This window comes from Monodon monoceros, unplaced genomic scaffold (assembly GCF_005190385.1).
Source record: "Monodon monoceros isolate NGI ecotype Baffin Bay Population unplaced genomic scaffold, NGI_Narwhal_1 Super_Scaffold_7, whole genome shotgun sequence".
NCBI lineage: Eukaryota > Metazoa > Chordata > Mammalia > Artiodactyla > Monodontidae > Monodon > Monodon monoceros.
In genome coordinates, this window is record NW_021703784.1 from 11706900 (window position 1) to 11722847 (window position 15948).

The window sequence follows — 15948 nt, forward strand, 5'->3', positions numbered from 1 at the left end:
CAGGCAGCTTCCTTTGTTCCGAGAATTATGAGCCCGAGGGCATGATTTGAGTTTAATAACCTAAAGTGCACTTATTTTTTCCGTCAGTCTCTCTCTCCAGAGTGTGGGCTGCCTCGGTGCAGGGACTGTGCCTTTTCGGTTTTGTTTGCTGAATGCCCAGCACAGTGCCTGACTCATAGGAAGGGGTCAGTACATGATTTGTTACACACATGAAATGACCATTTTGTGATCCTCCATCCCATAGTTTCTGGCCGCCTACCTAACTCCCACCCCATTTGGGAAGTTATGAAAAAAGGTTGCTGATGTCATTGCTTAAAGATCACGTAGCTCCGGCCCTGAGCTACGAGGAGTCGTTAACATAGCTCCTCTCTCGGTCTGGGACTCCTGTCTTTTACTTTCTCGTCTTCCAAGAAGGGTGACCTGGCCTTGTGGCCCAGCATAATCACTGTCCTACTAAAACGAATTCCACTGGCCCCCGTGAGAAGGGCTGAATTGGAGCCTCTCAGGCACGAGGACCGAGGGGAAGGATGCAGATGTGACGGCCCTCCCAGCGCAGCCCAGGGTATCACCTGGATCACCTTGGGTGCCTGATGTTGCAGCCGTTCCTGGGCCCTCTGCTAGGTCTACCCAATCAGATTCTTGTGGGGTGGAGTCTAAAAAATCTGCATCTTTAACAAGTTACCAAGGTTAGTCTAATGCACAATTTGTCATAGTGGTTAAGAACTTGGGCTTTAGAATCAGAGGTACTTGAGTTCAAAACCAACTGCCATTACTACATTGTTCAAGGCCAAGTCAGTCTCCTGGAGCCTCAATTTCCTCGCTTGTAAAATGGGGATTAATAAAAAGTAACTACTTTGTAGGATTAAATGAGAAAATACAAATGACACACTTCTTGTGGTAAATGGCCCATGGTAAGAGCTTAATAAATGAAAGCCCCTACGATAATGATGATGGTGGTGGTGATGGTGGTGGTGATGGTGGTGGTGGTGATGGTGATGGTGATGGTGGTGGTGATGGTGAAGACGATGGTGATGGTGGTGATGGTGGTGGTGGTGGTAAAGAAGATGATGATGATCCTTCATAATCTCCTGAAAAGGTGATTCTGTGACCCCTTCAGTGGTACGTTTCCTTGGTCAGCCGCTCTGCTAGGCAGGAGGCTCTTCAGTATGTCTGCTTCCTGCCCTAAGTAGTGCATCCTTTCCTACTTCTAAGGCTCTTTAAGGTTGGAGAAAGGATACACTAAGAATAAAGAGTTGATTATTAGAGTGATGGGGAGGTTGGAAGACCTTCCAAGAGGCACTTGGAGTGACTGCCAGAATCCCTGTTTCCTCTGATGTAAGAAAATCAGAGGAAAGGAGAGTGAGAAGGTTAATGGAGGAGAATGAGAAAGGAAGAGGGTGTTGAAAGGAGCTCCAGGGGACAAAGCATCCTGAGCTGGTGGAGGAGACAGGGAGCAGCCAGGAGGGGGGAGGTGTGGTTGGCATGGCAGAAGGGCGTGGGTGGGCTGGTCAGAAAAGAGCTGACAGAAGAGAACTGAACGCCGAAGGGATTCCTCAGCCCGATGGTATCTGATCTGTACGTGACGGGCAAGCAACCTGGAATCTAACCCTGGTTCCAGGATTAGGGCGAGATTCAGGGAGTAGAATAATCCAAAGAGTGGAAAGACCTGGGAATTCCCTCCTTATACGATGCTCCCTTGTCTCGCCTCTCCCCACATAAAGCACGGCTGCCTCTCTCTTGGCGTTTTGCTGGGGCTGCGGCCCCTGACCCACACTGGCTGATCCTGGTGCAGGAAGGGGGAAGCCAGGACTTGCCAGGAGCCTTGCACTGGACACAGCCTGCTGCTCCTGGGGACAACTCAGAGCAGGAGGCCATCCTGAGTGCCAAGGAGAAATGGGCTGGGGACAGAGAAAGGAACAAGGAGGAGGGATCTGCCACCACAGCGGCATGGCTAGGCTTACCTGCCGGAAACCATTCCTTGTGAACTGTAAGATTTTCAAGGCATAGTTGGACCTCTGGCCTTTGCTGTTGAATTCAATGTGGCCGGTGAGACCTTCCAATTCTACCTGTCCAAGAGAGAGTGAGTTACAGCACCAAATAGGCCCCGCCTTCCATGTGGCCCCAAGCAAGCATTCCACCATGCTGGTTAAGGATGCCCAAGAGAAGGGAAGCCATCAAGATCCATTCTCCTGTCCACCTCTCAGCCACAGGATCTTCAGACTATGCAAGTGATGTCTCTGGAACCAATTCAGACTTGGCCGGGGCTAGAGGAGGAAAGGATGCCCCACACCCAATGACCTCACAGCTGCTGTGATGTGACGATGCTGAGATGCTAGCTTGAGCTCAGATCCCCCTGAGCTCCTCCTCCAGGCCCTTGGCTGTGAATAGCATTTATCCTCCTTGGGCAGCTACTCAGCCACCTCCAAGCTGCGGGATAACCTGACTCTAACTGCAAAATCCTAGCCGCTCTCCCCCAGGCTCCTCTGACAGGAGATGGCTTCTTCGTGGGCTAGAATCACGTCCTTCCCACCAGAGGTGGCTTGGCTGGGAGAACCCTGGCGGAACCCAGCATCAGGCCAGAAGTGTTGAGCCTGCAACTCCCTGAGGGGCCACAGTCTATGACAGCATCATCCATCTGTCCTCACTTGTGCAGAGCTTTGCAGGGACGACCTCTGAGCCAAGGGGTCAAGTTCCAAGCCTGGAATCCAGAGACCCCCTGACAGTCTAAGGCTCAAAGCCCATTGCCCTGTAAACAAACTTGCCATGGGTTCTCGGCGGCTTTTAGGGATTAGGGAACAACTGTGACGGATGATCCCTTCAATGGGGTCACCACAGATCGCTGTTTTACCCGGGGCTGTGATGTACTGGGGAGGTCTGGAGGTGAGGGGCCTTGAACAGTGGTCCCTCCCACCCCCCGCAGGCTGGGCATGGCCCACAGGGCCCCCAACACCCCTCACCATGCGCAGGTAATTCATGAGGCTGGTGCCATGCTGCCAGATCTGGGCTGAGCCACAGGACAGGGGCTTCACGCCGATCTCCTGGCTGCGGTTCAGCTCCTGCACCGCCATCACCACAGCGTAGACGGCGTCAAACAACAGGGCGGAGGACAGCTGGGAGGGGGCAGAGAGACGAAGTGACAGGTGTAAAGGAAGGAAAGGGAAAGGAGGAAGAAAAGAGAAGAGGAGGAAGAAAGAAAAGCAAAACCAAGAAGTAAAGGCGTGTCCCTGATGCCCTGGGCCCACCTCCTGCCTCTGGGGTCCACTTCCCCTAAGAGTCCAGTGCTGGCCCAAGGCGACAATGGTGGCCAAGCTTTCTCTGAAATTGGACCATCAAGCCACCTCTTTGGGCCCCAAATGATTTCAAGGGTATCCTATTCTCTCTTTTCTCCAGGGAAGTAACATCTTCCACTGATCTGAGAAGCCCCAAGGAAGGGGCAGGGTGCTTATCTCAGGAGGTGGAAGGAACTCTACCCTCAGATTTGCCCATTCTGCAAGGCTCAGTTGAAGGTCACTTCCTCCTGGAAGACCCCCTTGATATTGTTTCTTCCTAAATGTACCTACTATTACAGTCTACTTTGTACTATTCAATATGATGAGCATATATGAAGTATATGGTGAGTTCAAAGCCCAGCAGTAAGCAAGACCTTATTCCTGTGATAGATTAGATAGAATTGGGGAGGGGAGATGGGGAGATAGGACACAAATAAAGGTAACATGAAACTGAGTGACACGGGCCAAAAGGTCTGTTGGGGGGTCCAAAGAGAAGATACCTTAACTGGTTGGGTGATCAAGAAAATGTTTCTTGGAGGATTCAGCATTGGAACTGAGCACTGAAGGATTTGGTAGGAAAGACATTGGATCTGGGGGTGGGGAGAAGCTGGGAAGAGGAGAAAGGTATTCCAGAGGGGGAACTGCGGGGCCAAAGACAAAGTGTGGGGGAGGGTGGAGCACACATGGGGGGAGGAGGGCAGAAAGCAATAAACCAGAAGTGAGGTGGGGAGAGTGCTGTGAGGGCCTTAAAGGCAGGGGAAGGGCTAGTGCAGCTGTTTGTCCATATTTTCACCTCCCTGTGAAACGGCCAGTGCTTAGGGCAGGAACACACAGGACCTCAATCTCTATCGCCTGCATCTCGTCTAGAGCCAGGACCCTGCGTACAGGAAGCCCCCAAGACGTATTTCTTGAACTGAATTAAATGTTGAGTGATATCTGCCCACAAGGCTCAGCCTGAACATACACCCGGTTAACCGGATGTTTGCAAGCTTTGGGGAGGCGAAGGTTGGGGTGTTTGGGAGGAGGTGGTAGGAGCAGAAGAACAGAAGATGCCTGTCCTTGGGGAATGTGCCATCTGAGGAGGGGGCCACACTCTGCTATGTTAATGACAAGAGAACCTACCCAGTGTGAATGACTACGGGGTCTACACTGTACGGGGCCCTGAGGGGAGGCCCAGGAAGGCATGCAGAGGCCTCCTCGTGGGAGGTGTGATGTTGGGCTCTGGAATTCAACCCTCGGTCCCAGTGCAAAGCAAATTCCTCACTGAACTCTGACATCCCACCGTGGGCAATCAGCACCATCCCTTCAGAGCCTAACCCATCAAGAACACTCTCCATGTGGCATCTTACAACCTCCCTCCTAGCTGGCTGGGCCCTGGGACACCGGTCCCTCCAAGGCTTGAGGGAGAGGGACCAGCTTGTGACCTCTTAGATCTTTTTCAAGCTCTCCAGACACAGTATAAGCAGCCTGAGTCAGGGATGTGCAGGAGAAAGGGCTCAAAACTCAGAACACCGAACCCCGAGTCCAGCGCCCAGGCCTCTCTTACGTGCTGAGTGACGGAACCTCGGGGGCAGCAAGTTTCCTGCACAAAAGAGGTAGCATCCCTGCCTCACGGGTCAGTGAAAGTGCCCTCTAAACTGCTAGTCTCAGGGGTCACCATACCCGAGGGCGGGGTGATGCACTCCACGTGCCCACGGGCATCAGCAGGGGCTCAGGAAGCCCGTCCTGGCTGAGCTAGGACCCTGGGGAGTAGCAAGAACAGGGAGCGACGGGGCAGAAAATGGGCTGGGAAGAGGGATGTATTTCCCCACAGTTTTGCTCCATGTTGGGCAAAAAGGTCTGTCATGGGAACTGGGTGGGCTGACTTTGGATAATCTTTCTAGAAGGCAGTTAGAGGGAAAAAGAGCAAAATAAAGTTCTCTGCCCCAATTCCAGTTCACTTGCACGCAAAATTGCCTGGCCAGTGTGTTCTTCCTTCCTCCCTCTCACCCTCACTCCGTCTCTTGCTCCTTCTTTTCTTCCTTCCGCCCGCCTCTGTCCTTTCTTCACGCATCTATTCAGCCCCTACGATCCGGCGGGTACTGCAGACCTCAGCACCTCCTGTTCTCCGCTGAGACATCCCACCAGGTGCGAGCCATTGTGTCCCCTCTGCCTTCGCTGGGTCTTCTGTCCTCCCAGCTCTATCAATCACCCCTCCTTTCTGGCCCGGTCCTGAAGCCACCTGTGGCCACCTGTGGCCACCTGTGACCTGGAGACCAAGCAGGTAAGGGCACCTAAATCGCACAATCAGGGTCAGTGGAAACCTCTGTGGTCCCGCTGAGCCGTGAAAACCAGCCACGTTCCTCCAAGTTCATCCATCACCTACCGCATCCTCTTCTCCATCCCACTGCCCTTCCCCTAGCAGCTGAGCTCCTCCTTCACTTGATTCGAGGCTCACCTGCGTGGCGCTGGATGCTTCTCAGCAAGCCTACAGCTGTCTTGTCTTTGCACACAATTCATTTCCCCCTGAGCACAAGTGGCTCCTTTATGAATGGACCTCTCACATTTCCTTGCCAAAGGACATATGGAAATTATGAATGCTACAGACTCTCCCTTTCCAGCTCGGACACACATCTACCTGAGGGAGAGGTAGCTACCCCTATTGACACTGCTTCTCCATCCTTCCGTTTGGCTATTTAAATGATGCCTTAAACTAATTTCTGTCTCCCTTGCCTCCCAGTTAATCTCTCCATCCTGAGATTCTCAAAATCACTCGTGTCAGAGCTGGAAGGGATCTTAGAAATCAACTAGTCCAACCCTCTCATTTTACAAATGAAGATAGGTCTTCAGCCAGGACAGGACTAGACTGGAAGCCCAGCACCCCTTTGTCCAGGATGGTTTCCACCCCTCTCTGCAGCACTCTTTCCCCCTCCCTTCCTGGCAAGGCTCCTCTGGAGAAGCCAGGGGATGTCATTGCTCTATCAGAATTATCCGTGCCTCGCCTCCCAGGACAGCATGGGGCAATCTTCCTGGATGCAGTTACCTTCTCAACAGCAGATGCGAGCCTGAGACTCTTGAGCCAGAGCTGGGCACAGGGAAGGGTGCTAGGCAGGCTTCTCTGCTACCCTGGGTTTAGTTATCACCCAGTTTGCCTCGTGGTCTGACTGGTTGTTTGTCCTCAAGTTAGCCCTTCAGTTAAGAGCCACTTGGGGCCTCTACTAGAACAGGACTATAAGGGCAGGACAGAGGGGGCAGTGGAAGGTTACCACCAGCTGCCCCCCAGCACCCACTCTCCCCTTCCTCCTAACAGAACCCCCGTTTCCTGCAGGTGTCCTCCCCTCCCCCAATCAGCCATGTGCTTCTGGGGTCCCAGTCCCAGCTCCCAGGTGAGCCTGAGCGCTCCAAGAGTCATCCCATCTCCCCTGCCAATATGGGATTCGGGACTGGGCAGGTGGTCCAATTCTGACCAATGAAACACGAACTGAGTCCTGGAGTGCGGGGCTCCAGCGAGGGGCTTCTCAGACGAGTTTCCTGTCTCTAGGAGAGGCTGTCCTTCCTCCTCCTCTGGACATTACTGGGTCTGGATATGACACCTGGACCTGCCGCAGCCATCCTGGCTCCATCCTGAGGATGAAGTTGACACCAAGGGCGCAGAGCAGAGATGCAAGGAACCTGGGTTTCCAACGACATCGCTCCAGGATCTGCCCTACCTCTGGACTTACTGTGACACATGATAACACACTTCCTTTTTGGTAAGAGTCCGTTTCATTCCGGATTTCTGTTACTTGAATCTCAGAGCATCCTAACTGGTACCAAGGCCTTGGGGACCCCCTTTGTCTCAGGGCAGGCCCCCAGAGAGGCCTGGCCTTATCTGCTCTCTAACCCCCTTCTTCTTCTCACGAGGCTGCGTGCTGGTCCCCGGAGACTTGCAGACACAGCTCACCATGCCATTTCTCACATCCTCCCACCAGGCCCCAAGCTCCTCCTGCCACATGGTTGCCGCTATTCCCACTCCGTCTGGGACGTGGTTTTCTTCGCTGATGCTCCCTTATTAGCAAATGATCCAGACGCTGGGAAATTGGCGTGTGTCTGTTTGCAGTGTTCTTTGGCATCTTGAACTCTGGGGCCTTCAAGATTCTTCGAGTGCTTCTAGTAATTACAGCTCCAGCAAAGGATGCTGGGGGTGGGAAGGAGGAAGAGGATGGAAGGAACATCATCAAGGTCCCTGTCTCCCCTCCAACTGTATCCTGCCTTCAGAGAGGTGACACAGCTGACGTGTCCCCAGTGTGCTCTGGGCTTCATGGGTCCTTTCTGCAGTTCAACTTGGGCTGATTTGAGCTCCTGAAACCTGCTAAGTCCTGAACATCTTCTTTTTTTCTCAGTTCAGCCTCCTAAGGGTCCTCCGTAGATCACCAGCCGGCTCCTCTCTCACAGGCTCCTGGCAATCAGCCCAGGTCTCTCACTGGGATCCTCCAGCTGCTTCTCTGAAACCTTGTCTCCCATCCACACTCCTCCAGCTTATTCCCCCCACCCTGTCCACCGTTGCCAATGTCACCTCCGATGGTGTGAGAGCCTGTAATCTAATCTCTGCTCATAAACTTTTCCATCTCACTGAGGGGCTCCATCCCAAAGCACCTTTTTGCTCTCCGAATTGCTTTCTTCCTCTACTATTATTTACTAATTTAGCTCTGGAAAGCATTTGGGGAAGAGTTCTGGTACCCAAATGGTGCTCCATCCATGTCTCCAGGGCTGGGCCTGTAGTGCCCACCATCCCTGCCCCTTCCCGTCGTCCATCCGCTTCCCTTTCACGAGCCCTCACTGTCTTTCTGTGGTTTCTGCTTCCCATCCGCATGTGTGTGCCTCTGGGTCTTGTCTCTGCTTCTCCTGTCCTGTCTCTTCTGAATATTAAATCCCCCAAATGACTCAACCCTCATTTAAAATCCTCTCCTTCCTTGGCTCCAAAATGTTGCTTGGCAAACACCCTCGATTCTCTTGTTTTTATATTTTCATTTGTTTCTTCATTGTTATCTTCTTTTGAGCTGTTTGTAAATTGTTCAGGGGAATGAAAGACTCTGTATAAATTAAGATGAATCAACCTGACTCAGGGAATAGCGGCTGAGTTTCTCCCCCACCCATCCAAATAAAAATAAGAATGTCTTCTAAACTCACACCTGTAACCCTCATCTTCCCTGACACCCCCCAGATCACTGGATTCCCAGAGTCCTCTTGGATGTCCGTTTGTCTCAGAACTTCTGTCGCTTAAACTCTGACCCCCAACATAACACCAGGACAGGAACTGTTAAAATCTCATGGAGTAGTTCTTACAATCTGGGTTTTATTCAATGAAATAAACACTTAATTACAAACAGCTGTTTTAGCCTAAATTCTAATTACTTAATCTAGCCATCTGTAATTTTAATGATTTTCCACGATTTCTGTTCTTTGCCGTGTGATGAATGGGATTGGCACGTGAAATTAGAGGGGATGTGTCTCCCTTCACGACACTGTCTTCTGTCATTGTCATCACCTCTGGCAAGAAGCACGTCTGTCGCTCGCTGGCAGCCACCTGGCGGACACAGCTTGGTGGGCGCAGCACTGAGCTTTTTCCTTTGGTGGTCACCCTTCGGTTCAGCCACTCCCTCTCTGTGCCCTTGGAAGTGGGCCCCCGTTCCAGCGAGCTGCAACTGGAATATCATGGGCCGACTGGGAAGATGAGGAAGACAGGGAGACACACTCCAGTTGGGAGGAAAAGAAATGAGACAGAAGAAAATGCAAAGAAAACGTGGCATGTGGGAGAGAAAGAGGAACAGAAAGAGAAAGGAAGGAAGGAGGTTATGGTGACAGAGGAAAGTGGAAAGGGAAGAGTGAGGGGAGGAGATGAGAAGGAAAAGAGAATGGAACCGATGGAGAGAGGAGGGGAGAGGGGAGAGGACCTTGGAGGAAAGGGAGGGGGAGGAGAGCAGTCCCTCCGAGACAGGAGTGGTTGCAGCCTCTTTAGAAAGCTGGATGGGGCGACAAACTGGGCTGCGCTTTTCTGGAATTGATTCTTTCTCACCTCCCGGCTCCCCAGCAGATGAAAGAGCTGGGCTGTTTGTGCTGGGAATTTACGGGAAGAGGCACAGCTTTGCCAAAGGTAGATGCTGAAGCGAGAAGCCTCGAGAAAGATTTGTTGCTTCCAGGTGAGGAGTTGCTGTATCACCTTCCCTTCAGTGACCACAGAGACCATGGCTGGAAGGTTCTGTAAGCTCTAGTCAAGGCTTCCCTGTAGCACCATCCTCTGGAGGCCCTCGGCAGGCTCCGGCTCTCCTCATTTCACCTCACTTTCCTCATTTGTCAAAAAGGGATGCACAACTGCTCTTGTCTGTTGCTAGGGTGCCATGAGGAGGAAGACGTCAGGGTGGGATAATTTCGAGCATCAGTGGCTCAGCATTCTGTCCGTTTCTTCACTCCCTGACTCTGAGTTTGTGAACGTGGCATTCTTTGGCCAACGAAATGAGGTGGAAGTCACAGTGTGCCTGTCCTGGGAGCCTAGGACTATGAGGTCTTGTGCATTTCCACTTGCTTTGTTGCTCTCCTGCCACCCCCACGAGCACATACCAGGCTAGCCTGCTGGGTCGGGAGAAGGATGAGAGGCACGTGGAGCAGAGCCATCCCAGCCTAGATCAGCCGACCCCCAGGCATTGAGTGAGCTGCCTGCTGAGCCAGCGTAGACTAGCTGATCCCTAGCTGGCCCTCAGACGCACGAGCTACATAAACGTTCATCGCTGTAAGCTGGTGAGATTTGAGGGTAGGTTGTTACACAGCATTTCTGTTGCAAAAGCTACCTGATGTATTTACTAATGCTTCTCCCAGTGTCTGGCAGATGGGATGGTAAATAAACTCATTCAATGAATAACTGTGAATTGAGGATGGAAGCATATCCCATTTTACCTTCACAACAATCCTCTAACATGGTCAAGCATAATCGCCCAAAATTAGAGAAAAAAGAATCTGAGGCCCAGAAGGGTTACATAGCTACCTAAGATCACACAGCAAGAAAATAGCAAAGCCAGTGTTTGAATCCAGGTCCTGTGCCTCTAAGGCTAGTGCTCTTTTCAGCACATGTGAGCACAGCCAGAGCTGGCCCTACAGCCCTGTGACTGGCACTGCCTGGCCTTGGTGTTGGGTCCTTATGAGGCAGGTACCAAGGGCTTCCCACCTGCCTGTTCGTGGTCAATGTGAGCACGAATGGAAGGGCTGAAACCCTCAGAGGGACATCAGCAGTGTGGCACCGGGACCCTTAATTTCACTTGGCCAAAGCCAAATGTGGAACGGTTCGTGTTGGAGAGGAGGTGGCAGGTTTTGTTTTCTCTCCTGATACTGTGCTGTGAGCCTTTGAAGTGTGTCAGCACCTCATTACAATACCGAGTCATGACTGCAAGACCCACGGATGGACCAGGAGCACAGGGCTGCACTCCTGCCAGGAGGGGTGAGCCTGGTCCTACCCCTACCCTGTGCCTGAGGAAATACTCACTATCCCTTAAGCCCCTGGGGGTGAGGACTCACGTCTTTCAGATGTTTCGCCCCTGCCAAATCCTTCCTATGGAATCTTCCCTCTTTCAGCTCTAAAACACCCTGTTGGGATGTGCTCTGGAACCTTAAGAGACTTGTGACTCAAGTTCTCACGCCTCCTTCTCCCATGCGCTTCCCTGATGAAAGCTCCCCGAGCTTTGCATGAGCTCTGACCCTTTGGAAAGTTATGTGAGCATCACATGAGCTGCCTTATGGGGCTTTGGGAGGCTTCAATGTAATCTGGCTAGGACAGATCTAGAAAGCGACGCCATCTCATCTCCTGAGAACCTGTCATTTAGCAAATGGACACGAGCAGACCTTCCTGAGCTGCCCCACAGAGTAAGGACATCAGACCCAGTGGAGAACAGCCAGGGAAACCTCTGTCTCCATCACAAATGGAGGGGAAGGAAGCGCAGGGGGGAAACACCCGGGTGAAGGCACAAAGGAAGTCTCTCTGGACAAGCTCTACCGGGGGCAGTGGTCCAGGGAGATGAAAGGCACTGGACCAGGAGTATCAGAATCTAGTGTCACCTGCAAGAGGCTTGGTGTTTGTCCTTGAACAAGAGCCCTGCATCCTCGTCCCTCACCCCCATTCCCAGCCTGGGCTTCAGTCTGTCTGAGAAATGAGGGAACAGATCAGCTAAAGCCCTTTCCAATGGTAAGAGTCTTGGATACTGAACTCAGGCGGGTCTTAGCAACAGCATCATCAGGAGTCTGGCCACAGACATCACTAAGTGACCAGTCGTGGCCTCTCTCCCTGCTGACTCCTCTACGCTTGCTGCTCACGGCTCCCCACCTCCCCAAACGTGTCCCTTGTGACCACTTCCCAGCATTTCTACAGCCTCTTTTTGAGCTGGGCCTGGAGAAGGCTGGAGTCCAGGGGGGTCTGGCGCACAGAGGGGGCGTGCGTGGCGGCAAAGGGGCACCAGGGAGGGGCTTGGTGGGCACTTACTGCGGGCCCCGTGAAGGGCACATGGTCACAGTTCTCCTGCCAGGACTGGTTGAGGCTCTGGGCAAACTCTTGGAAGAAAGCATGGGACTGGTTGAAAATGGAAAATCCCAGGATGTTGACGCGATCATCCACGAGGCTGTCCATCCTCTGGAGCGAAAACTCCTGAAAGACGCAGCAGTCAGAGCAGAGCAGGGTTAGGAAGGGAAGAGTGGGGTGGGCTCTGCAGGAGCACAGCTGGGCAGTGCGTTCTAGCCACATGGACACCATTGCCAGGCGCTCTGCTAGGTGTCAGAGTCCAGAGATAACGGAGAGTTCTTCTTCATGTAGCTCACAGTGTTGAGGTGCCAGGAGGGAGAAGAGAGAAATAAACAGAAAGATGTCTAAGAGAGGCATGTGTACGATGCTCTGGGTGGAGAGAGAAAGAAAAACACAAATGAGATTGTGGAGGCAGGACTGGGTCTGCAGGAGGTGTGACCCATGAGCTGAGTCTTGAAGGATGCCTAGGCGTTTTCTGGGTAGAAAATGTGGATGGACAAAGGCTATTCCAGACAGAAGTCACCATGGATACAAAGGCATGGAGGTGAGACAGTGCGTGGGCGCCTGCAGTGTACTTTGACAGAAGCATCGCTCCTCAAAGTGTGTCCGCAGAATACCTGCCATCAGACTCCCCCAGGTATCTGTAAAAAAAGTGATGATCCCTGCACCCCACCGAACACCAGCTGAATCTGCGTCTCGGGAGCCGAGGTCCAGGAGTCTGCTTTTACAGCAGGGCCCAAGGTTATACGCACACCAATGTTTGGGAGTCACTGGGTCAGCGCCAGGAAGCATGTGGGTGGGGAGACAGTGAGAGATGAGGCTGGAGACGTCAGCAGGGGCCGGAGAACAGCGGCCCCGCTGCCAGGCTGGGGAGCTTGCACTTTATCCCGTAGTGATGGGACCTGAGGGCACTGTCAGCAGAGGAGTGACAAGGTCAAGTTTGCTAAGAAGGTCTGCAGGTGGGGCTGCACCTTCATTTGTTATTACTATTGTTTACTCATTTAACACACATTTAAGTGCTTATTATGTGCCAGACACGGGCACAGAGGATGTTCTAGGCACAGAAGTTGTGAACAAGAAACACATTTCCTGATGTCCAGGAACTTGCAGCTTCGGGGAAAAGACAGATTGTAAATAGACAAATAAATACATATACTGTCAGATATCTATGGGGGGTTAGGGTGGGGCTGCTACTTGAGATGAGGCAGTCAGAGAAGCCCCATGTGGGGCAGTGACATTTAGAAGCTCAAAGGAATTCTCCCAGGAGGCGTGGCCCTCACCCGATCACCTGACCGGGGCCACGTGTTCACTCAGCTATAACCTGCAGGCGTGAGTCTCACTGAGGCCAGATAGTGTCACAGGGAGAAGAATCCCCCTCCTCAGGCAGGGCTGAGCTCAGAGCCCTGGACTCCCAAGACCAACCTTGGCCCTATATAGGGAAACCAGGCAATTCGGCTCGCCAATTCCCACTCCCGGAATAATGCCTTCAAATGAGGGTCAAGCCATCCTTGTGCGTTGAATTCACATTCATCACATGTTCATTCCACGTGCCTCGCACACAGCTCTGCGCCCGGTGGGCACGTGGTCGTTAGACCCCAGGACTAAGCCATCAGCCACTAGCCTGACAGGACAGATGGCAGGGGTCTTGGGCTTACTTTGTGGCTGAGCAGAAACATGACTTTCCTTCAGGAGGCCTCCTTGTCTTAAGACTCAGCTGCTCTAGGCCCCTGGCACGTCCCCGGCATCCTCCCTCACGTCCACAGCCACGGCCAAGCCCTTGGGCCGCAGGCCTGAGCTCTGCCCGGAGTCCAACCTTATTAGCTGCAGCTTGCAGACTGAAGTTACAAAGACCCCTTTGGAGCCACCAACCCCTGACAGCATAGAGTGGGGTGAGGATTAAGTGTGTTTTGGATCCTGCCACACTCCCGCCAGGGGAACACAGACGTGCCAGAGAACGTATTGATTCATAAGCTGATATCATCTCCTGTCTCCCTAATAGGGCAGCTACCCATGCGCCACGGGCTATCAGCAGACACGAGGGGACAGATGGCTAATGAGAAGAGACGCACCTGGCAAGGGGGAGGTGGCAGGGTGCAGAGCCAGGCTGCTGTCAGGCAACCGAGGGGCCTCCCCAGCTGTGGTTGATGTGGAGGGAGACGTCCCCTCTCCCTCGGCTTCCTTGTCAATGTGGGCAGCTCATCACGCCCCGCCCTATCCTCACACGCACAGCCTGGTGGAAGGAGGCCCGTTTCAAGAACCCCCAACACTGTGATGTCTACAGACGCACAGTGGCAGTAGAGGGGATACGCGGTAAGGGCTTTGGTGTTCCAGTCCAGGTCCCACACTATACTGAAATGTATGACCTTCAGGAAGTATGGCCTTCAGGATCTGGGCTTCAGATCCTCATTTAGTAAAGTGGGCGCAATGACAGCAACCTCAGAGATTGTTCAAGGAACAAGTAAGATGCACGCACAAGGCATATCACATCTGGCCCAAAAGAAGTGTTCAACACGCGACAGTTACCGAAATGCTACCATGAGATCGCGGGCAGCTTCTGGCTCCCTGCTTCTTTAGTTCCACTTGCCTTGGAAACCTGAGTTCGGAACGTGTTTCCTTGAAATGCACGTCACCGGCAGAGTAAGAATGAATGAATGAATTACAGACACTTAGCGACAGCCCCTCCAGAAGTCAGCCAGCCTGGCTTCCTGCCTTTTAATTCCTACCTTCTCATCCCCTAATTATATCCTATTTTCAAAGGCCCCCTTAAGATAAAAAGATCCAGGAGCTTCCTTGATAATCCATTGCATTTATAATGACCCATGGGAGAGCTTGTAAAAGGACAAGAAAGGGGTGGCGTGTTCTCTTACTGTAATTTCCCAGGACACTCCAGGCTCTATTCTTTAAGCATCCCCACAGTTAGGAAATGCTTCCTTATGTCTAAACTTACACTCTCCTGCTGCTATTGAAGACTGGTATCTAAGCAAATATGGGAACCAGCTGACCACCGCCAGTCTGTACGCAAAGAAAATCTAAGCTCTAGTTATTTCTCAGAGTGTGTTCCTCAGGACACTAGCTTTTCCAGGAGGCGTTAACAGGCGTTTCGTGAAAACAAGGTCCCACGTTCAAATGAGGTGAGCAAACACTGCGTGTTCTAGTCACCTTTTCAAGATTCACAATGCACGCCAGCACATTAAAGGGTTAAAGAAGGCCTACAGTAAAGCAGCTTAATTTTGCTCAACCCAGAACTTTCCAAACATATTGACCATGGAACACTTTTCCACCCCAAATCCATGAATGTCTCGCAGGAGCCTTCTACAGAATGTCCGGTGGGAAATGTTACTCTAAGTATATCCAGGGAAACATGTATCATAACTCCCAAACTAAGTGGTGGAGGCACTAAGCTGAGAGGGATATTACATAAAATTAACCAGTTTCAGGATGGGAGGGGAGTAAAGGCCCTCTGGCTCCTGTCGTCCACCAAGCCTCTAGCCAAGTCTCACTCAGGTGCCCTGTGCTCCCCCAGCCACGCTGCCCGGCTGGCTGTGACCTTAACCGAAATGACAAAGTGTTAGGAGCCCTGGGGTGGATCAGGTTCTCACGGGGACCTTGATTCTCTTCTTATAAATGTCCCGGGAAGGAAAATCTCAAGGTCCCCACTCCCAATGGCAGTGGATTCCATCATCACCGAGAGACCAGGGGAACCAGGGTGAAGAACAGAGCCAATGGCCGCCTGGTAAGGCCGAGTGGTGGCACAGAGACCAAAATCAAGTCTTCAGTTACCCCAAGAGCGCTTGCCTTTGTGACGGTGCTTGTGGTGCCAACATATTTTATGCCTGTGTCTTCTTGCGCCCAAGGCCTGTGTTTTCCTGAGAGCAGGGATGTGTCTGCCCCATTTTTGAACCCCACACTGCACCCAGAATAGTGCCCGATGCCTAGAAGTTGTTTGGTAAATATCGGTCAAGGCTGTTGATGGAAGACGTTTCAATGCCCTGGGGTCCTCCCTATGCCTGACTCCGCTCATGGTCTTACCCCTATAGAAGGTATAAGAACATGCGCAGAACTGGTACCACCCCTTGATTGCCTTCCGGAAGTTACATTATTATGTTTTGAAAAGCAAATCCCTGACAGCTTGTTTTCTTATCACTGGGCTTCCTCATTTAA

At 52.2% G+C, this 15948-nt stretch overlaps 1 protein-coding gene across 1 annotated transcript in view; it reads right to left on the minus strand.

Annotated features, from left to right (window-relative positions):
* GRIK4 (glutamate ionotropic receptor kainate type subunit 4) overlaps positions 1–15948 on the minus strand; it is a 308388-nt gene that overhangs the window by 101652 nt on the left and 190788 nt on the right. Inside the window, exons 7-9 of the mRNA XM_029208211.1 lie at positions 11752–11913; positions 2958–3110; positions 1962–2066 (exon numbers count right to left, since the gene is read on the minus strand). Of these exons, the coding sequence (XP_029064044.1) occupies positions 1962–2066; positions 2958–3110; positions 11752–11913 (420 nt within the window). The remainder of the gene's footprint in view (positions 1–1961; positions 2067–2957; positions 3111–11751; positions 11914–15948) is intronic.